This window comes from Equus przewalskii, chromosome 3 (assembly GCF_037783145.1).
Source record: "Equus przewalskii isolate Varuska chromosome 3, EquPr2, whole genome shotgun sequence".
Lineage (NCBI taxonomy): Eukaryota > Metazoa > Chordata > Mammalia > Perissodactyla > Equidae > Equus > Equus przewalskii.
The window spans coordinates 63,571,831-63,593,301 of NC_091833.1; the positions used below are offsets into that span (position 1 = coordinate 63,571,831).

Sequence of the window (21,471 nt, forward strand, 5' to 3'; positions counted from 1 at the left end):
AATATTGTGAAATAACACTTAGCAGGTTTTTGTCTTTAAGGATCACACAGTTCATGGAACATCTAAATTGCTACTTAGTGTTTGGTCCCCAAGCTATCCCAGCCCCCAGGCCCGTAGCCTGCCTTTTCAGCTTGCCATGTTTTAGGTTCGCCTACACATACTTTTAAGGAGAAACAAACAGGTTTATTTGACTGTTGAAATTCAGAATATAAGATCCATGAGGGAAGAATAGAAGGGGCATGTCTTGTTCACTGCTCTTCCCCAGACTCTGCCCAGTCTGGCACTTAACTAACAGGAACTCAAAAATATTTGTTTATTATTCAACCTTAAAAAAGAAGGAAACCCTGCCATTTACAACAACATGGATGAACCTGGAGGGCATTATGCTAAGTGAGATAGGCCAGACAGAGAAAGGCAAATACTGCATGGTATCACTTATAGGTGGAATGCAAAAAAAAAAAAAAAGTCAAACTCATAGAAACAGAGAGTCAAATGGTGGTTGCCAGGTGTTGGGGGGTAGGGGAAATAGGGAGAGGCTGGAAAAATAGTATAAACTTTCAGTTACAAGAAGAATAAGGTCTGAGGATGTAATGTGTAACATGGTGACTATAGTTGATAATATTGTATATATAATGAAATCCACTAAGAGAGTAGAACTTAAGTGTTCTCACTAAATAAACTAAAATAAAATTGGGCCAGCCCCAGTGGCCTAGTGGTTAAATTTGGCATGCTCCCCTTCAACAGCCTGGGTTCAGTGCCCAGGCACAGACCTACACCACTCGTCTGTGAGTGGCCTTGCTGTGGTGGTGGCTCACATACAAAAAGAGAAATATTGACAGCAGATGTCAGCTTATGGCAAATCTTCCTCTGCAGAAAAAAACAATAATAATTAAAATGAAAACAATGTGTGAGATGATGGACGTGTTAATTAACTCAATAGTGGGAATCCTTTCACAGTGTAGACACATATCATATCACCACAGTGTACACTTTAAATGTTACAATTTTATTTGTCAATTATACTTCAATAAAGCTGAAAATAATTTGTTTATTGTCAATGAAATAAGCTAGGAAAGGGGCCATTTAATGACTACAAATGAATGTGAGAAGATAAAGGCAAAAGAAATGAAATGAGAAAAATAAATAAAAGGGGAGAAAATATTTAGCTTCAGTCTTTGTTTTTCTCAATTTTGGTATCCATTCTGATCTTTGAAGACTTTGGAATTAAGCCTTTAACCTCCAGCTAGCTGCTGCAGGGCTTTTGTATTTCATCAGTAAAACAAGCACACGTGCAAACTGTCTCCTTATCCTCTCTGTTTCATTATAGGTCACAGAAAGAATCAAAGTAGGCTAACGGATGCTTGGCCCAAACAAGAAAACCATGGATTTCATGGATCCACTTCGAAAAGGAAGATGTTAGTAAATAATCATTAACAAAACCTAGGTTTTTACTACTATTTTCTTCTAAAAAGCTTAGAGTATATTTTCTTGCATTATTCCATGTGTTCACTTAAAAACATATGAGAGCATGTAACATGTATACTATTATACCCATTTTATGTTGGATGGGACTCTGAGCAAGGGATGTTAGGTTCCTTGCCCAGGATCATAGAGTTAATCAGAAGTAGAGTTGGTACCAAAACCTTGTTCAGCATTCTTCTTTTCCTACCCAGTATTTCTAATCATCAAAATCAAGATGATTTATACGGCCACAGAATTCAAGGTGGGACAGTACTCGCCAATGTTAGATGATGTGAATCTCAACTGTTAGCCAAAACGTCTGACCTGTCCAAGCGTTTGAATGAAAACAGCATATATGAAATCACAGGCACTGTTTAGATGGTGTCTGGGAAGCTGCTCTTCCTGAACTAGATTCTTTAATGCAATTTTTGTGAGCTTCCTGTCACAAGAGAGTGGAGGTCTTTTTGCAACACACTTTTCTGCATAAAAACAAGGAGCAAGAAGTAAGAGAGAAAGATATTCAAGGCTCCTTCTTTCTGAAATGAATGACAGATAATAAAGACCATGAGTGAACTAAAATAGAATTCCAATCTGAACTTTTTAGTAACTGCTCTCAAGTTTTGGATACACGTCAATTCTGCTCATCTAAATTCCTTTTATCTTTTTAGTTTTCCTCTGAAGCAAGCTATTAAAGTGCAGTGGCTCTCAAAACCCCCAAAAAAAACAATATCAAAAAGACAGGAAAAAAATGTAAGCTTTTCCTACTTGTTTTAATAAGCAGCTGCTTCAAGAGAGAGACTTCAAAATAAATAAACAAGCACTTCCATAAATACATATTGGCAGAATATGGCAGAGTCCATAAACAAGATTAAAAGTAAATTTCTTTAAGCTCACACAAGAGAAAACGACCAATTCCAATTGAGAGCTTGGTTTATAAGAGCCAATGGTCACCATTTGGATCCAGACACACACAATGCAAATATTTTGGCAATCAACTGCAGAATGATCTGTGTATACAGAATTTCCAATATCCTTAATTAGGAGTCTAGAAAGGTCAAACGGAAAAGCCAAAATGCACTGCACTTTGTCTGTCTTCACTATTTTCTAAGCACCATGGATTATGAAGCAAAGAAATTCTTTGCCCTAGGTTCTCTGGCTAATTCAGAATTAGCCGATTGTCACTGGGACACTCTGTGTCCCATACTTGGTTTCAGGGAGTTTCCACAGGTTGATCATTTTATGTTACTTGGATTTTCACTTCTTGATCCTCCTTCCCGTGTATCAAATGCTAGCTGATCCTCTGGAACAAGGGAATGAACATTGTCAGTAATAGACATTTAAAAATGTGTCTGTGAGTTTTTGATCGTTAGCTGGCTTTTCCTTCTTTATGTTTAATGAGAGATCCTGGAGAAAGAACGGGCTGCAGGAGCTATAAGCGGACACATCCATGTGTCAATGTTATATACCTCCCGCATAGGGAATATCAACCGCACTGATACCAACTGCACTGTTTAAGGTTGTCCTTCTTTATCCTCTAGTGACCTGGCACCAGGAACTACCCCATAATGCCTCTGCTTTACACATTAGCAGGAACTATACCATCAGGAATACGCACAAAGCTCACTTGAGGCTATGAGGTCAAGTATGAGCAACCACTGGCCATTGAGGCAGATATGTCTGCTTTGATGTATCACCACACCACAGTGTGGAGAAAGAAGTACCAGGAGAACTGGGCTGGAATTCTGGCTCCACCACCTCCTGAAGCACAGTGTCCCAAACTCCTTTGCCACATAATCTTAAGGAAGTTACCTCACTCCTCTCAACCCTCACTCGTCAGGTCCCTTATTTGTGAAATTGGATTTGAAACCATCCACTTTACAAGGCTACTGTGTGGATTAAATAAGACAATGTAGGCAAAATTGCTAGCACAGTGTCCAGTACCAGAAAAGATCTAAATAAATGGTAGCTAAGGTGACTACTAGCTTTATGACCTGGAGAAAGCAGGACTTTGCCCCTGGAAAGAATGTCAGCTACTTCTCAAGGTTTGTGTGATGATTAAATACCTATATATTATATTATAATAAATAGTAAAATATAGTTTATTCAAATCCCCTAGTAAAATGTCTGGGACTTGGATGGTGCTTAATAAATGTTAGCCAAATCTGAATCTATACTCTCAACACAGCTTTTTAGCATTACAATAATGTGGAACTGCTTAACCTGCTCTGAATAAGAAAAAATTTAAGAGCATTCTCCATAATAGGGAAACTTTAATGTTTTCTTCCATTCTATTTAAGCAACAGCTTGAGAAAATTGAGCAACTGGAAAATAGGTATAGAATAAAACTGAATAAGTTTCTTGTCTGTATGGTCATGTCAGATTTAAGTGTCCTGGAAAACTTAAGCACCTGAGTGCTTCTTGATATAGTCAAATATTTATACTTTAAATTTATAGATCAATAAAAGGGCAAAAATGGCTTTTGTAGGGATGACAAGGTGAATGAGGAAAACTTTGGGAGAAGGAGCTCTAGGTGGAATTACCTGCCACTATCTCAGCCTTAAGTCTTAAAACAACATTAATAGAAAGTTTAATAATTAATTATTAAAGTTTTCTTATAACAAGTTTTCTTGTTATAATCATTTTTGTTTCCCTAAGTATTTTTACCAAGCCTGATGCTGGAGATTTTCAATGTAATTAGGCAAGTTCAAGTTATGACACTCTTCAAAACACGGACACCCTCTTCCATGTTCACCTACGATACTGGAAGTTAAACAGCTGAACTACTATCCACTACTAAGCTGGATATATTGAAGCCATTATTTTCACAAAAACTTCTCTTCCATACCCACCCGTCAGTACATTTAGGATATGTATAGACCTTGTTCTGGGATACATCTTCCAAATCTGTGTTTTATACAAAGCTAAAGCCAGAGAATTATCCAGATCTGGCGACTATCCCAATTTATTCCTTCTCCTCTTCTGATTCCTATAAGCATTATACAGAAACTGCTAAAATATAGGTTAGGACAGTAAAAGGAAACTAAAATGAAGAGTCTTTCAAATATCTATAATTTTCTCAAAAGACTATACTACCATGAATGGTAAGATATCAGCTGTGCTGAAAAAATATCCTCACAAACAGAAGCCTATGTAATGCTACACCAGAAGGCCTCGTAATTCCTGCTTAACCACTGGTCTATGATTTAAATGTACTTTATAATATAAAGAGAGAATGACACATAATAAAAAAAATACATAAACTATAATGCAAGTCATGGAAGATAAATTAGGATTATCTTTTATTTCCTAATTTTCTTTTAATGGACTTTCTAATTATGAAACACATATTGACTATAATATGGGACCACAGGAGACATGATCCAGCATTTTTTTTAATGATTGTAACATATTGGCGCATAGCACTATTAAGATAATAGAAAAATTATATAGAAAGAAATGGTAATAACATTCCACTCTAGTGACAGCCATTTTAGAACATTTGGAAGCCTCCTTATACGCCATGAATAAAGCAAAGGCGTGGAAAGGGAAGCCATGGCTACTTCCAGTCACTTGACTTGGTGTTACAATTTCACACCAGGGAAAAGCCTACCTTCTTCTTAGAGTTTTACTATAGACAATGATGCACTTGCTGCCTGAGAAAGGTTTTATTTCTTTGCATCATTCACACCTTATTAAGCATGTTCTCTCAAACAGTCAACAATGAACCAGTAAAATATATCCTTTCTGTTAACAATAAAGTTTAGTGTCTAACCCCTTTGAGATGATTTGTCTTGCTTTTCTAATTTGTTTATCATTTTTAGCAAGGCTTCTTTCCCCTCCAGATACAAAACCAACACCTGTTCAGGAAATTTACTTTAACCCTTTCCAAAGTATTAACACGCCTTTGAGTGTATAGTCATTGCAACTTTGACACATTCAGCAAACGAACACAAGCACTAGAGTAGAAATGTATTAAGTCTGGGTCAAATGAAAATCTGACTTTGTTCATTTAAAAGTAGTTAATATTTTGAAAACAACACATTTTATAAAAAGCCATGTGGGTATATGTGTGTGCGTGTGTGTGCGTGCGTGTGTGTGTGTGTGTGTGTGGTGGGTATTCTACTTCATTGCAAAGTAGCACAGTTCTTAAAAAGGAATGAAATAGACGCTGGTAAATTTCTGTCGCTGGCAGAAGGGGAAGGAAAAAAGAGCAGGGGAAGGGAGAGAAGGAGACTAGAAAGAGGAAGGAAGAAAGTCCATGTCCGGTTCCCTATATACAAAATTCTAGCATTTACGTTTTTGAATGAATTAGATAAATTCCTCTTAGAAGAACAGAGTACCTCACCTGCAGGACTTTAAAGACTTCCTCTGTAAGACTACGGACAGTGTACAATACTTTTGTAGGCTGAGATTCAGTGGGATAGCATTAAATTATCTGTGGTGCACTGAACTCCTTAAGATTTTTTCCTTTTAATGTGGCTTCAGTGTTTCATATTTATCTACAACAGCACACTAGCTTTTAATCGTTTTGGTAGGCTTCCAATAGAAGCCTAGTTAGTATTTTTCTCCAGGAAAATTTCAGGGAAAATTAAATGTTTGAACCCTTTACAGGAATACAACTAAAAGATTAAATTGGCTGGGGTATCTTTTGTAGGACAGTGAGAAATGAGAAAAAGAACAAACTTTTACTCAGTGTCTATTAGATGCCAAACACTCTTACATAAACTAATTTAATCCTGAGAGTAACCTCTGAAAGTTGGTACGACTACTAACGCAGCTCACAGATTATGAAATGGAGAGATTAGGTCATTATTAGCCTAGCCCACGGTCACACTGCTAGTTACAGCTGAAATTCAAACTCAGTTTCCAAAGCACGTATTGTTTACACTTTATCACATTAACAATTTTGTAAATTGGGATGTTAGTGATGAACTGAAATATTGTGAATTGTCCTTCAATTGAATATTCTTCAGTTTTCACTTCTGGCTTTTGGACTGAATCACCTTCTTTCTTATACACCTCTGCTATGTAACGATCACGGCACAGTGGGAAATAGAACATCTATTCCCTCTACTTTAATTCGTAGCCATCCTATGTCTAAGAAAAGGAAATTTTAGCACAAAAATCATGCCTCCACCCTGACGGATGTGTCAAACTGCATGGCTAATTCTCTTTGTAGTACTTGCAACTGAGCTTCCATAGTTCTGCTGTAAATGAGAACCTAGATACAGGACTTGGGTTACCGAGCAATAGATGGCGGTGAAGAAGAGAGAAAATGCTGCATTAAGAAAAGGAAACTCGGGAAGTGATGAAGTTTTATGGAAGCAAGTGAGAACAAGAAAGATCAGGAAGGAAGCAAGGAGGAAGAGTTGACTTCACAAAGCACAAAAAAACCCACAATATTATTGTGGCTCTGAATAGAGTTTTCTTAGTGATTAAGTGACCCCTATTTCCTTTCCTGTAAAATCATTTCTCAGTTTGCAGGATCACGACTCCATCTGTGCAGTTGCTGGTTCATTACTACACACTGTCCCGGTGTTGAAAAATAAGTCATCTGCCAGTTTAAATATTATTGACTCGATGACTGAATTCTTTTACTAGGAGTGCATGTTGCGATGAAAGTCCAGTCTTTTGTTGTTTTTAGAATACTTACTCTAGCTGTACATGCAACTGTATTATTCTCTATCATTTTTCTGTCTGCTATCAAAAAGTACTAAATTTATGGTGGATCTATGCAATCTGCTATCTGAAAGTATTAGGTTATCGGAGGAATATACAATCATTAATCTTAAGGAGTTTTGTAAAACATTAGATTGTCATGAAAATACAAATATCCATTTGCCTTTCTCCAAACCACAAACAGATTTCATCTCCATAGGTTTAAAGAATGTCTCACATTCACATACATAAATTTCACGAGTGCCACTCATCTGAACAACTCCAGAAATATGGGGTGCAATCAACAGCCTTGTTGTGGAACAGCTCACTTGCCCAACACTGTTTGCTTCGAAGGGAGAATGATGAAGACTGGTTTGTCTGTTCTATCATTCATACTTAAAGGTTACTTAATAATCTTAAATTTCAATGAATAATAACATCAATAATAATGGCCGTTAACATTTAATTATGTATTATATGTTAGAAACTGTCTTGGGTACTTTGTCTGTAATACCTCATTTTTCCCTTCAAAACAATTCTACAAGGTAGGTAGTATTATTAAACCCATTTTACAGATGAAGAAGGTGAGGCTAAGCTACAATTCTGTAAGGTAGGTACCATTATTAACCCCATTTTACATATGAGGAAGGTGAGGCTAAGCTACCTTGGGAAAAAGAACTTGTCCAAAGTCACACATTGGGCATTAGTCATACTTGGACTTGAATACAAGATTTTCTGACTTCAAAACCTGCTACACTGCTTTGCTGGTCCCACCCAGAGGGAGTAGGAATTGTCAGAATCCTTCTAAGACAACTAAAGAATGAATGCAAGTTTCCACTAGCCTCAGGCAGGTATCGGGTTGACACTAGGTGGACCTTTTCTGAGACAGGTGTACTGACAAAGCCTTCATCTGGCTTTATGAACACTTCAACTCTCAGAACAGCTGAGTAGCATTTTTTTTTTCCTTTAGGAAATCTTGGTATATGATTACTCAAATATGCCTAAGAAGTCAGCTTACAGACTTTTCCATAAATAAATAAATATACACATATAGATAGATAGAAATAAATAAACGAAAAAGAAAGCTCAAAATCCAACAATTAAATATGTCTGTGATCCAGATTTTGTGCTTTTGAACAAGTAGAGCCTGACTTCCTCCGAAAGTCCTGGATGTATGATTACAGGGAGCTTCACCCCCTTTTCTCCTAGAAAGAGCTCTACATAGACATGTAATAATAATTTTTGTGTTTCTCTGGGGAGCATATTTAGTTGATTCCAATAATAATATCTATCATGAATTGAATGCTTACTCTTTTCCAAGCACCTTTTAAGTAATGAAATATTTCTAATCACTATACATCTTAACAATAATAGGCTTTTATAACTATTTGTCATCCATATTCAACTGAATCTTTAAATTTCCACTTTGTACCTCTCTCTGCTTTGCATTTAAGCATGGATTTTATTTTAATGTGTGCTGATTTTCCTTAAACAAGACAAAAGGGATCCATGAGTACAAAGTGCAGCAATGCCCTATCTTTTCATCAGTGAGACTGCCTGATCCATTTTTAGGGAGATACGATTCTCTTTTCTCTCACCACTCTGGGTGCATATGGGTCTTCCTAAGATTTCTCCACCAAAGCGGCAGAGAAGAATGCAGATACACCACCACAATATCTGGGAATAATCTGACACAGCCTGCCAGAAGCAAAAAAATTCATTGTATCTTGTTTATTTTTAAATTCATAAGCATTTTGCATTCTATTCTATAATATAACCATGCTTGTTTTACTGTAAACATTGAGAGGTTTTTTTCCCCTCAAAATCTCTAAGTAAAAGTGGATATTGCCTGAATATGCCCCAGGTTTGCACAGCCCTCAGAACAAGGCTGTATCTCTGGCGTTACAAGAACTTAGTCAAGAAGCATGGATTGTATATCAAATTTTATTTTAAGGGACATTGACCTGAAGCTAATTGCTTAACTTGGGATCACTAGCACTATTACCACTTCATTGTCTGACACAAATGTCTACCCCTATTCTACTAGAGCAGATGGAAAGCAACTTTCCGCAAAGCGAATCTTCTTTTCTAGACACCTTCCATATTATAAAGTAATGATGAATTACTCCAAGAAAAAACTCCAAAGACACAAGTTGAGCACTTTTTGTGAAAAAGTTCTGATGCTGACTCAGGTTTGGCAAGACGGATGGTAAAGTGCTAAGATGTATAGAATCATATTCCCTACCCAGAAGTTACTTTTACATCTTTCCTGACTCTACAACATAAATATTCTCCGAGAACATAACATTTTTTTCTTTCTTTCTTCTGTTTCTTCTTTTCCCTTCCTTTCCTTTCTTATTTCCATTGTCCAGCAGAGATGAACTATCAGGCTCTACTTTACCACAAGGTGACCCTCAGTCTGAATTTATTGTTTTAATTTCCCATGCTTCAAATTATATAAAGTGAATTAGTACCTTGTCTCTTCTATAAGCTTAAAATAATCTCTTTAGAGTTCACTTAAAGGAAGAGATTTCTATAGCAATAAGGAAGCAGAAAAATACGGAATAGTAGTTCAGAGAACTAGGTTTGCCTGGTCCTTATGTCTATTAATAAATGTACCTGGGTTCCTCAACTTCAGATAAGATCAAGAATACTGTGCACAAAATTTCCTTGCAAATATTTCACTTTGAGTTAATTTCAAAGTATTGAGCTAATTATGTTCATAGTCCAGAACTCCTTTCATTTCCTGATTGAATCCCATGGCAAAGATACCTCCTGCAACAAAACTTCAAATCCACGAGGAAGGTTTCTCAGAGAAGATAAAACAAAACGCTTTCCTGAGGACCATGATGTCATGTTAAAAGTCTGTATGCATGGAGCCTACACGTTCCTCCAAACATAGGCTAAGCACAAACAAGAAGCACGACATCCTCACCTGGGTCAGGTGGCACACAGGCACAGGAAAAGTGAGTATTGTAGCCCACTTTGAAGTCGGAGTTGATGGGGTAGTAATCAGCTAGCTTGATCATCTTCTTGAAAGCATCATAAATAAAGATGAAGCTAATCAGAGAGGAGAAGCCCTCCTCAGTGAAGCGAGTGAAGTACTGAACCAAGAAGCTGGCATCGGTGGCTACCAAAATGAGACACAGGAAGGCTGACCACAGGCCAATCCAAAGGCGAAATTCCAAATAGTCAAAGTTATGGTCCCTGGAAAGAAGAAAGAAAGGTATTTAGACTCCTCCTGCCCGGAACACAAAGAATAATATATAACTACCCAATGACTGCAGAATGATTGCCAAAAATACAAATCACTTTTAGCTACTGGATATAGCTCATTCTTGATTTTACCCAGAAAATATTAATTTTAAGAATTTGGTCTAGTGATATTATTATGCTACCATAAAGAAATAATTCCAGAAGTTTGAGAAAATCATATCAAAAGTAGTCATACTATTTGTATGTTAATAACTCATTAATTTTCTCATTCAATAAATGTGGTCCCTGCCTTTGTAGAGTTTATAGAATAAGCAATTTGAAAAAATAACATTGGTACCCAGTAGGCACTCAAGAAATGTTTGCAAGCTTTACTGGTTAATAAAGACACAAAGATGAATAAGTTCTGTGTCGCCAAGTCATCACAGTCTACAGAGGAAGACAAATTGATCAACACAATCACTCTATAAAATACTAAGTGACATCTAACAGTTCCCATGGAGTGTCACAGAAGAAAGAGTAACTAATTTTGGCTGGCGGGACAGATGAAGTTGCAGAAAAAACTCAAGGCATTGAAGTAGGAACTTTCCAGACACATCAGGGGGAGTCAAGCGAGAAAGAGGAAAGAGCACTTAAAAAGGTGGGTAGCATGAGACCGCATGTAATGCCACTGCCCATAGAGTGTCACCAACATGAGGAAAAGGGATTAGAAACAGGCTAAAGTCAGATCAAGGAGAGCTGTCTTGCATGTTACAGCCAGACACCATCATTTCTCATGATGCTTGCCCACAGACAAGAAGTTGTCTGTGAAGCATCTCATGACCACCTTTTTTCTGTCTGTGCCTGTCCCACAGCAGTCTTAGAACAGGTTGCCACCATCTAAGGAAGCCATTGTTTTTCAATGCCCTCTCCATTTCTTACAAATGAATTAGTTTAAGATTCACAACTAGGAAAAGAGGGTCACGTGTTGACATTTTCCATTTCATACTGATTCGTTTAAAATTATGTGGAGAGTGCTTTACAATATTTTTTCTCATTATTTACTTGTGATGAGAAAGCACATAGTAGTAGTCACATTCCTTGTATGAGAAAAAGAACTAAGTCAAGGATGCCTGCTTGAAGCTCTACAGCCCTGCTCTTAGACAATGAGTTTCTGACGATTGTTAGCCATGTATTTTAATACTTTCCTGAAGGCACTGTATCAACACCTTCACCACCACCAACCCAGTCTGCGCCACCAAGGAGTCTCTGCCTGATTGTCATAAGAATGTCCTTATTGATATCCACACTTGCCCTACTCAAAGGCAGTTTCCACATTCCAGCCAAAATGATCTTATTAAATGTGAATCAGACACCCCAGTTTAAAACCTTTCAATGCTTCCCACTGCTCTTAGCTCTTACCTAGCACAGTGCCTGGCACATAGGTTCCCAATAAAGACCTGCTAAATGAATTCAGACATGCCTGCGACTTAGGACTTGACTGAGACAGTTACTGACATTGGCCTATGAGCTATCACATGTCATCGAATGATGACTGACTGAAAATTTAATAGAATATTAGAATTAAAAGTTCCTTAGATATGGTGATGGCTAATTTTATGTGTCAACTTGGCTGGGCCATGGGGTGCCCAGGTATTTGGTTAAACATTATTCTGGGTGTTTCTGTCAGGGTGTTTTTGGATGAGATTAACATTTAAATTTGCAGACCGAGTAAAGCAGACTGCCTCCATAATGTAGGTGGGCCTCATCCAATCAGTTCTTCACCTGAATAGAACAAAAAGACTGGCCTCTCCCCAGCAAGAGAGAACTCTCCAGCAGACTGTGTTGGGACTTCACCTGTAATATCAGCTCTTCCTAGTTCTACAGGAGACAGCCTTTGAACTTGGACTGGAACATCAGCTCTTCTGGGTCTCCAGCCCACTGGCCCACCCTGCAGATTTCGGACTCACGAGCCCCTATAATCATGAGAGCCAATGCCTTACACTAAATCTCTATATGTATACACACATCCTATTCGTTCCCTTTCTCTGGAGAATCTTGACTAATACAGATACCAATTAGTCAAATTTGCCTCGTTTTATAGATGAGGACATCAAAGCTAATGGAAGTTAAGTCACTTATCTAATGCCAAGGTTTTAACGGCAGAGCTGGACAAGAACACAGACCTCTGTATTCTTGTTCTGATTTTTTAAAAAATTGCAGCACGGTCCCCCTATCCTACTTGTATTTAGTGCATGATAGGGTGGGCCTTAAAATCACTGTCCTTTGTTTCCCTCTTCTCGCCAAATCACAAAAATTGAAATACTTTACCAAAGCAGGAGACTATTAACACTGGATTGTTATGTTCTGTGGATTTCCTGGAATCTTTCTGAAGACACCCCTTGCATTCCCTCTAGTTCCCTTTCCATCTGGAACCCCACTGTTTAATCCTATGCAGGTCTTTGTAAGACAAGTAGACTATAGAAAAAGCTAAATTCTAGGAATTTGAGATAATTTACATTATCACAGAATGAGTCAGTCTCAGAGTCTCTGAGAAAGAAATACAGTTTTATTACCTCTGAGCCAACAGACTTTTTTCTTAAAATAAAGGAAAGTTTTAAACAATCTCCTAGTTTTGCTTCCCTAACAAGACAAAAGAGCAATCCTGATTCGTTCTAAGAATATCAATGCTTGTTTATAGAATTGATGCTTACAGGACAGAATGAGAAACAAATCCATTAACTAGTAATGGTTAGGAATACTATCAGTTTTAATGCAAAGGAAAAAAATGCATAATGTAGAAACTTAAATCTTAGGACCTAAACAATATACGAAACTAGCTGCTCTAAAATACTTAAATACTCCCAGCGTAGTTCTAAGAATAACCCAAATAAAATCACTAAAAACAATGACACTTCATTATGAAAGTGATATGTTTACAGCAAGAAGAAAGAGGAACCAGAGATGAGAAACTTTTTTAAACAAGTTGATCAACAGTAATGACTACCATAAAATGGCAACATTACATTCAATAAGACTATCAGTCCTCTTGGTGCCAAGTTTAAATAGCAATTAAGTTATAAAAAGTAAGTGATAATAGAAGCAAAAGAAACTATGGTGAATTAGAAGGAGAAAATGAATTTATGTATCTGGTATCACCGTGTTCCAGTTTTGATTTATAGTTTCTGAGTAACACAAAACCAAGGACACAGACGAACTGAAGAACTCATATTTGAAACATACTACAGAGGGAACGGCCCGGTGGCACAGCGGTTAAGTTCACACGTTCCACTTCTCGGCGGCCCAGGGCTCGCCAGTTCAGATCCCGGGTGCGAACATGGCACCACTTGGTACGCCATGCTGTGGTAGGCATCCCACATAGAAAGTAGAGGAAGATGGGCACGATGTTAGCTCAGGGCCAGGCTTCCTCAGCAAAAAGAGGAGGACTGGCAGTAGTTAGCTCAGGGCTAATCTTCCTCAAAAAAGAAAAAAAAGAAATATGCAAATATGCTACAGAAATTAATGTTCAGCCACTGACAAATAAATATGAACTCTCTAAACTAACTGAAAAAACTCAGTAATATAATAGAAGAAAATAATCAGTTGAAGGCCTCTAAGTAAATTGTTCAAAGAATATAAGGAAGAAATTATTGAACAACCAAATAACAAATATACAAGCTAAAATCCAACTTTAATTATGAAGTTTCTGCATGGCTTAGAACACATTGTTAAAACTTCTTTTAGATTTCTCACTCAAGAAAAAGAAAAGGAATCGAATTCTCCATTATTTGGATAAAATGTGTAAAAACAGTGCAAAGGAGACTGTAGAATTGGGGAAACAAAACTAGAAGTGTCTTTTGGAAAGTTGTGAGCTGTTTGCCTCATTCTGCTACTAATTTTAAAAAGTGACAGCTATCATTCACAGTCCTTTATGATTCTCCAGTTTACAGGGCAAACATTAAAACCTACATCTCGTGTCAGAGATGTATCTGGGGATTATGTGGAGTTACTGTTTGAGTCCACTGATCCTACAAAAGAAGGATTCATCTGTCTCAAAAAATGGTAAAATTATGTTGGGGAAAATCTGGGCAAAACAGAGTCAAACAGTTTCTTTACCGAAGGACTTCTCAGATCTCTTAGTAAGCTAAAGGGTAAAGTGAGTTACCAAGAGCAGGAGATAATATACAGCACTTCCTAGACATATTAGAATCACAGAAGCTTTTTTTGTTTTTCATAAAATGGCTAATGGGACTAGTAATTGATAAAAAACACTTTGGGAAATAGTGATCTATGCAAATACTCTGTATCTAGACAAAATATTAGCATTGCTGTTATAATATAAAAGCAAATGATACAGCATTATAAATAAAATAATAAGATTTGCCACATAAGCACCACATGTTACTCAGTGACGGATTTAAAGCACGGTTTCTCAAATGTTTCTTGTGTTGTTTTACAACTGTTTTCAAATAAATCACTTGGAACTATGTTTACATTACCAATTATGATGAAACAGAAGAGAAAGTGAGAAGGGAATTTGCTTAGTGAAAGGAAATAATCTCTATCCTACAATTATCTAAAGTAAACCAGGATGCAAACATTTTCTGTAGATTAAGGCTCTGATCACATTGCATCCAATAAATCTTTCTGCAAAGGTTGTGCATGTTTGTTCCTGTTTATAATACATGCTTGTTTAATCTTTCCATAAAGGCTTTCTTGTCTCACACAATGTTTTCTTAAACATATAAAAACTCTGACTCTTTCTATAAACTGACATTAACAGAATTCTTTCCAATGTTCTTCTGAGAATTATGATGGAGGAGGGATTTGTGGTAATGATCTACAGAAAACTCACAACATTATTTGAAATTTGGAATTTGAAATTCTCAGAAGACCCTCCCTGATGCTGTCAACCCAGTTTTCAAAAAACTAGTTTTAAATCCTCATTCCCTCCTCTATCTTGCGATCATTTTGATGGCACACAGTTTCAAAGACTATACATGAGTCTTTAAGTCCATGAGGTATCATGTAAGTGATGACATTTCTAACATTAAAATTCTAAAAATCTAGAACGATATAAGAATATGGAAATTCCAACAAGGAGTACTAGCCAGTCGTATGAATGTCTGCAGTCTGTCTAAGGACTGTGACCTGCCAGTAAAGGCGCGTCTCTCTTAGAGGTATCAAGTTCATTAGAAAGAGGCCAGAAGACCCAATTTGATTTTGAATCTATTTGTATGCTAATGTGGCCACTTGGATAATTCACTTAACTCAATTTTCTCCTTCTCTAAATGATCCATTAGTTTCTAAAAGAAAATATTGATATCATAATTGTCATGCCCATTAGTAGCGTCTAGTGACTCTGTGAGAGATGTAGGCTCTGGAACCAGAAAGGGGGAATTCAAATCCCTGCTCTGCCAATAACTGGTGATGTAACCTTTAGCAAATTACTTACCACTCCACGCCTGCTTTCTCATCTATAAAACAGCATATGGTCCCCGCCTCACAGGACGGCTACAAGAATTAAATGAGGTGGTACATATAACGTGCTTAGGATAATACTCAATATATGGTCAGCCCTCAATAAATGTTAGGTATTATTCAGCCGAGTCTTGAAATGTACCTTTAGTTAAGAACACTGGAATTGGGGTTAGGAGCAGTGGATCATAGAAGCATCCAGTCTCTGGCATTAATGAGCCATGTGATCTTGAACAAGTCATTTCATCTCTCTAGTGTGTCAGTCAAGATCATGGCAAGAAACAGAAGGCATTCTCAAGTGGGATTCTGAGGAAAATTTAATAAATGGGCTATTTGAAGAGGTGTGAGTAACAGACAATGGCGAGGCACTCAGGGACTAGCAACAGCAGGAAGTCATTTCTACTTCCCAGCTTGAAAAGGCCCAAAGAGGAACAGAGTTGCCAGAGCCTGGTGAGGGCTAGAGCCAGGGTGGAGAAGCCACCTGACAGGGGCTATGCTCAGGGAACAAGACACTGCCAGACTGTGGTGGTAAAGCAGAGTCAGTGAGGAGTGGGGAGGCAGATATACTCTGACTTCTCTCTCTCTTCCTACCTACGGATGCTCTGCACTAGCCAGACCCAACAGGAAGCCAGAGGGCAAAGGAGCCTGGGTGTTGTAGTCCACAGGGTCTGCCTCCTGAGACACAAAGCAGGACAACAAGGCAGGGAATAATGGGGGAGAGGGCAAGCAGATAATATGACATATGGGGCTCAGTTGAAACAAATGTAAAATGAGTGCTGGACTACCTAATGTTTAAGCGCCTTTCATCCCTTAAATCTTAAAATTCCCACATTCTCAGGGCCGGCCCCGTGGTGTAGTGGTCAAGTTCGGTGTGCTTTGCTTCGGTGGCACAAGATTCACAGGTTCAGGTGCCAGGTGTGGACCTACACCACTCGTCAGCCATGCTGTGGCGGTGACTCACATACAAAGTGGAGGAAGACTGACACAGATGTTAGCTCAGGGCTAATCTTCCTCAAAAAAAAAAATCCCATATTCTCTTCTACCTAATTACTATTCTGTGCTCTGTCTAGACTACGAATGCTCTACAATTAATCCTAATTTATGATTAGATATGTATATACATACTTGCTGAAATTAAACAGAAGCCTCTCAAAAACTAGCACAGGTCCGGTGCTGCTCAAAATAGTGAGTGGTTGACCAGCAAAGAGGCAAAAGATGGCTCCAGAGACAGCTGTGCCCAGGAAACTCTCCAACACGCCCTAGTAGAAAGAAAACATAGGTGTTAAAAGAAACACATCTTTTTCTTCCTATGTATGACGTCACTAGGGAAATTAAGCCACTTGAATATGCTATTAGGAGGGCTGTAGCAATCATATCAAACAGATCTGAAGAATAAAGAGCCTTACCAGTATGAATATCACCATTTCTTTCACTATACACATGATTTAGTCATTCTACCATACTCCAAGGGCTGAATTGCTCCAAAGAACTATAGTGACTGTAATGACTGGTGGTTGACCAGAGACAACAAAAGGTGACTCCAACCCATTCTAAAAGATCAGTGGAAGCGTCTGCACATAAAATCACATTACACAATCCCACCAAGTGGGTAGATGTCATTTAGTCCTTTGGGTGGCATTTTTCTTTGTGGTTATCTTCAGGGTCTGTTTGAGCTCGACTTCACCTTGCACATAGCAGGTACTTATAAGTAGCTACATTCCATGCACAAAAGCTATTTTTTCCCAGAGGAAAGGTTTCCATGTGGAGGAGGGAGCAAATGGGACACAAAAAGTGATTTGTCCTCTATCCTGCAATCACTAAGACATCAATTCCAAAAAATAGTCTTATTAGGCATTCATTGTCCAATGTAAACACACAAGAGCTTCAATTTACTTTATCTTAGAGGAAAAAAATGTGCAGAGACACGAACAGCTAAACCTTTGTGGCCATATCTCCTTGTAGTTATATCTCTGGAAATCAACCCATTATTTGCCTTTAGCATAATAAGAACAAAAAAACAGGAGCTATCAACATCACTGACTTATAAAATCATCCCAAATTTCTTAATCAAATCATGTGGGATCAGATGGCAAACTAGCCTGTTTCTTATATTTTTCATCATTTCAAACTTCAGGTAGAAAAGCACATGTTTATTTGTGGGAAGGTCCTTTTGTAAACTTAAAATAGCATTTTATCAAGAGGTGATTTTTAAATATAAAGAGGTGACAGAAACCCTTTATTCATAATAAGGCTATAAATCTTAACCACAAAACCTGTGAGATAAAACATTTTTCAAATGAGTAGATAAAGACATTCTATAGCTTTAAAAGACACACAATCATCTTTAGTGGTAAATTAATTTACATGGTACAGGTAAATTATGTGATCTTTCTAACTTTACGTGTATACTAAAACAAAACGGTACTAGGAAGAGTGCCCTCTTCAACTGAACGATAAATTATCTATTCATAGAAGTATGATTTATGTTTACATAAAACAAGTTACCTCTTAATCTAAACCACCCTCTGACGAGAGTAGAGTGAATTTCTGGGGAATCTGAGATGCCCCTCAGTCATTCCCTACCCCCAACCCCCAACAGTTAACATATCCATCTGTCAGCCTCACTAAGTCACCTCTTCCCATTTCCTCAAAAGTTCTCCAGAAACTTTTCATTACTTATCATGTAATATACACAAAATGATTATAAAGAAATTGATTTTTAAAAATCAACTTACAGAACTAAATACACTAAGTGCCATCTCCACTCAAAAGCCATCCTAGGAGACCCCTATTACAGTGTTTATTCAAAATGTTTCTTACACTGCTTCAGAGCCAACAATATTCTCCTTAGAAAGACACTGGCAATAGCACATCCTCCTCTTTTAAGGGTATAGTTCAATTCAGGAAATCCTTTAGACCAGTACTACATAATAATGTGGTTGTGGTGGGGATGGGGAAAAAAACAAGGGTTGACAAGTAATAAGACTGCCTTCTCACATGGCGAGGGGACACATTCCGAAACAACTCAGAAAAACTACTGTCCAAGAAGTCTAGGTTTGAAAATCTGCCAGAAGGGGACCCTATTTCCATGGATGTGAGTTCTACTGCGTGGCTGAAGGGTGCCATCTCGTTATTTTATAGCCCTTCCACACATAATCAGAGTATCCACCTCATTCCTCCTCAGAGGGCAGAAAGCAGAATAACAAGCAAGGCTAGCAGAACCAGGCTGCAATGACGCAGAGAAGAAATTCCCTTGTGCCCAACAAATAGTATTAGTCTTGATCTCTTACATGTGAAGACAATGAGATTCAGGGGGGTTCAATGATATGAGCAAATGCATATTCAATGTGCACAACAAGGCTTTGGAGTATGGGTACCTGCCCAACCACTACCTCACCCTTAGCAAGAACAAAAGCTGTGCCTTTAGCTGGGAATTTCACAGACATGCAGTTTTTCACTCCCTTTGCATTGACATTGGGCTTTTTATGTCTTTATAAATTATCTTTCTTTTTCATGACTTACTTTAGTGTGTGTAACATGAAAGGGCAGAACTGGAATGCTCCACGTGGCAGGACAAGTCACACTCTGGGTATGTGTGATAAGCAAAGTTACACTGTATCATTCTTTATCAAGCATGGAGGAGTGCCTATTTCTCATTACTACTGCAGAAACAAAACACAGCACAGCCTAGGTGTAAGAGAGAACAGGAAGGAAGAAAGGAGGAATGTGAGATTAACAATTCTCTACTCGATTTGACAATGCTGTTAATTTCTGTGAGGGCACGAACAGGGTCTCCGGGGTCAGCATGTTTCTCTTCCTCCCATCGTGCTGTACACTGTCCCTCCACGTGCTCCAGAGGCACACAAGAAACGCTAAAGGAATCGAAGAAGAAACACCCAAATTGCCCTCTAGGTTCCACTAATCAAAGGGCAACAGCCATTGTTGCTCATTCAGTAAAGATAACAACTAATTTCTTCCAGAAAATCAGCTTTGATTTATGGAAGCCATGTGACTGTTAAAAGGCAGATTATTTTTAATTCAGTACTTGATCCTTTGGTAAGTGCTAGTTTCCATTCTGTTGCTGACAATTTTGAAACAGAGACAGGTGATTTATTATACACACTGCACTGGAAACTTGCTTAAACATAGAGATGCTTCCAGAGTTTCTGAGAAAAGAACTATTTTAACCACATTTTGACATGTTACTCTTGACAATACAGAAATTTAAAAGATAATCTCGTGCAATAAATAACTTTAGTTTAACTGTAACTAGAATTTAAAGCAATTTATAAGGTGAACTATCAGAAACCCCTTTTCTGATTTATTATATTCAGCATTCACTATTATAAAAAAGGAAACCAATGTGTGGATGTGTGTATTTTTCATAGCTATAATTCATAAAAAACACTTCTACACCTGATTTCTCACAGAGGAACAAACTCCCTAGCAATTCATGAGAATGCAGACGGCTGAGCTCTGAAGTGGTGCAGAATCAGGCTCCACAAAGCGCTCCAGCTCCATTTTGGTTTGGCTTTTCTTTTATTCCATTTCTCATCAAGAGTCATCAACAGTAGAACAGGAGAAAGAGCAACCAACCAGCAGTCAGGAAATCTAGAGTCTAGACTTCGTTCCGCCACCAAACACCTGATGATCTTGGTTATGTCACTTAACCTTTGTCAATTTTAGTTTCTTCATGTAGGAGAAAAATATTGAGATGATATACGTACAACAGTGAACTCTGGAGTCAGGCCATCTCAAGTCGACATCTAGACTCATTTACTCATTGACATTTAATCATTGTCTTGAAGCAAGTTACTAAGTCTCGCTAAGCCTCATACAGTTAGTATGCATATTAGATTGATAATGTATACAAAGTGTTTAGCATAGTCTCTGACAGATTATATGTTTTTCATGAATAGTAACATATACATAATGTATTTATTTAGATAAGGAACTTGAACTAGATGATTTCCATGGTGGTTCAGCACAGAGCATGTCTCGGAGTCAGGGATATCTGAGTTTACATCTCAGCTCCAGCAGTCACGAACTTCTCTAAATCCTAATTCTCTTTTCTGTAAAATCAATGGCTATTTCACAGGATAATTATTTGGACTAAAGAAGACAATAATATATAAAGAGCTAAGGATAAAGTAGAGATAAAATGTTAGTTCACTTTTCTTCACTGCTTCTCATCCCCTTCCTCACAACCTACCTCCGTTATTTCTCTTTTCTTCAAAAGAGGAAGGAGATGAGAGAGAAACTCAAAGGAGTGACATGAAAAGAAAAGACAAAGATTAATTCTCAGAGGAAAAGGGAAAAAAAGACTCTTTAGATGCTCGCTATTTCCCAGATCAAATTCTAAATCAACAGAAGCCTTGGGCAACACTATAGCCATTGAGAGTTGTTTCTTTTCATTTCTTGTGTTACTAAACACATGGAATCAGCTATCATAAAACAAAATAGTTTGTTTTACTTGACCGCAATGAAGTAAAAATCCACATCTGAAATAATTTGTGAACATTTTTCTGCTGACATCAGGGTATGAAGTTAAACGAAAGATGGTCCTTGTTTGACAAATCAGCCAAGAAAAGCAGCACACATACCATAATAGAAAAGTCATGCATAAAAGAAATCAGACCCCTGGGAGCAAGATTCTGAAAAAAAGAAAGAAATTCAACCATG

At 37.7% G+C, this 21,471-nt stretch overlaps 1 protein-coding gene across 15 annotated transcripts in view; it reads right to left on the bottom strand.

The window, feature by feature from the left end:
* SLC4A4 (solute carrier family 4 member 4) overlaps positions 1-21,471 on the bottom strand; it is a 396,172-nt gene that overhangs the window by 64,482 nt on the left and 310,219 nt on the right. For all 15 annotated transcript variants that reach the window (XM_070614690.1, XM_070614693.1, XM_070614692.1 and 12 more), the window contains 2 exons: positions 16,915-17,048; positions 10,055-10,326 (listed from right to left, as the gene is read on the bottom strand). In XM_070614690.1, the coding sequence (XP_070470791.1) occupies positions 10,055-10,326; positions 16,915-17,048 (406 nt within the window). The remainder of the gene's footprint in view (positions 1-10,054; positions 10,327-16,914; positions 17,049-21,471) is intronic.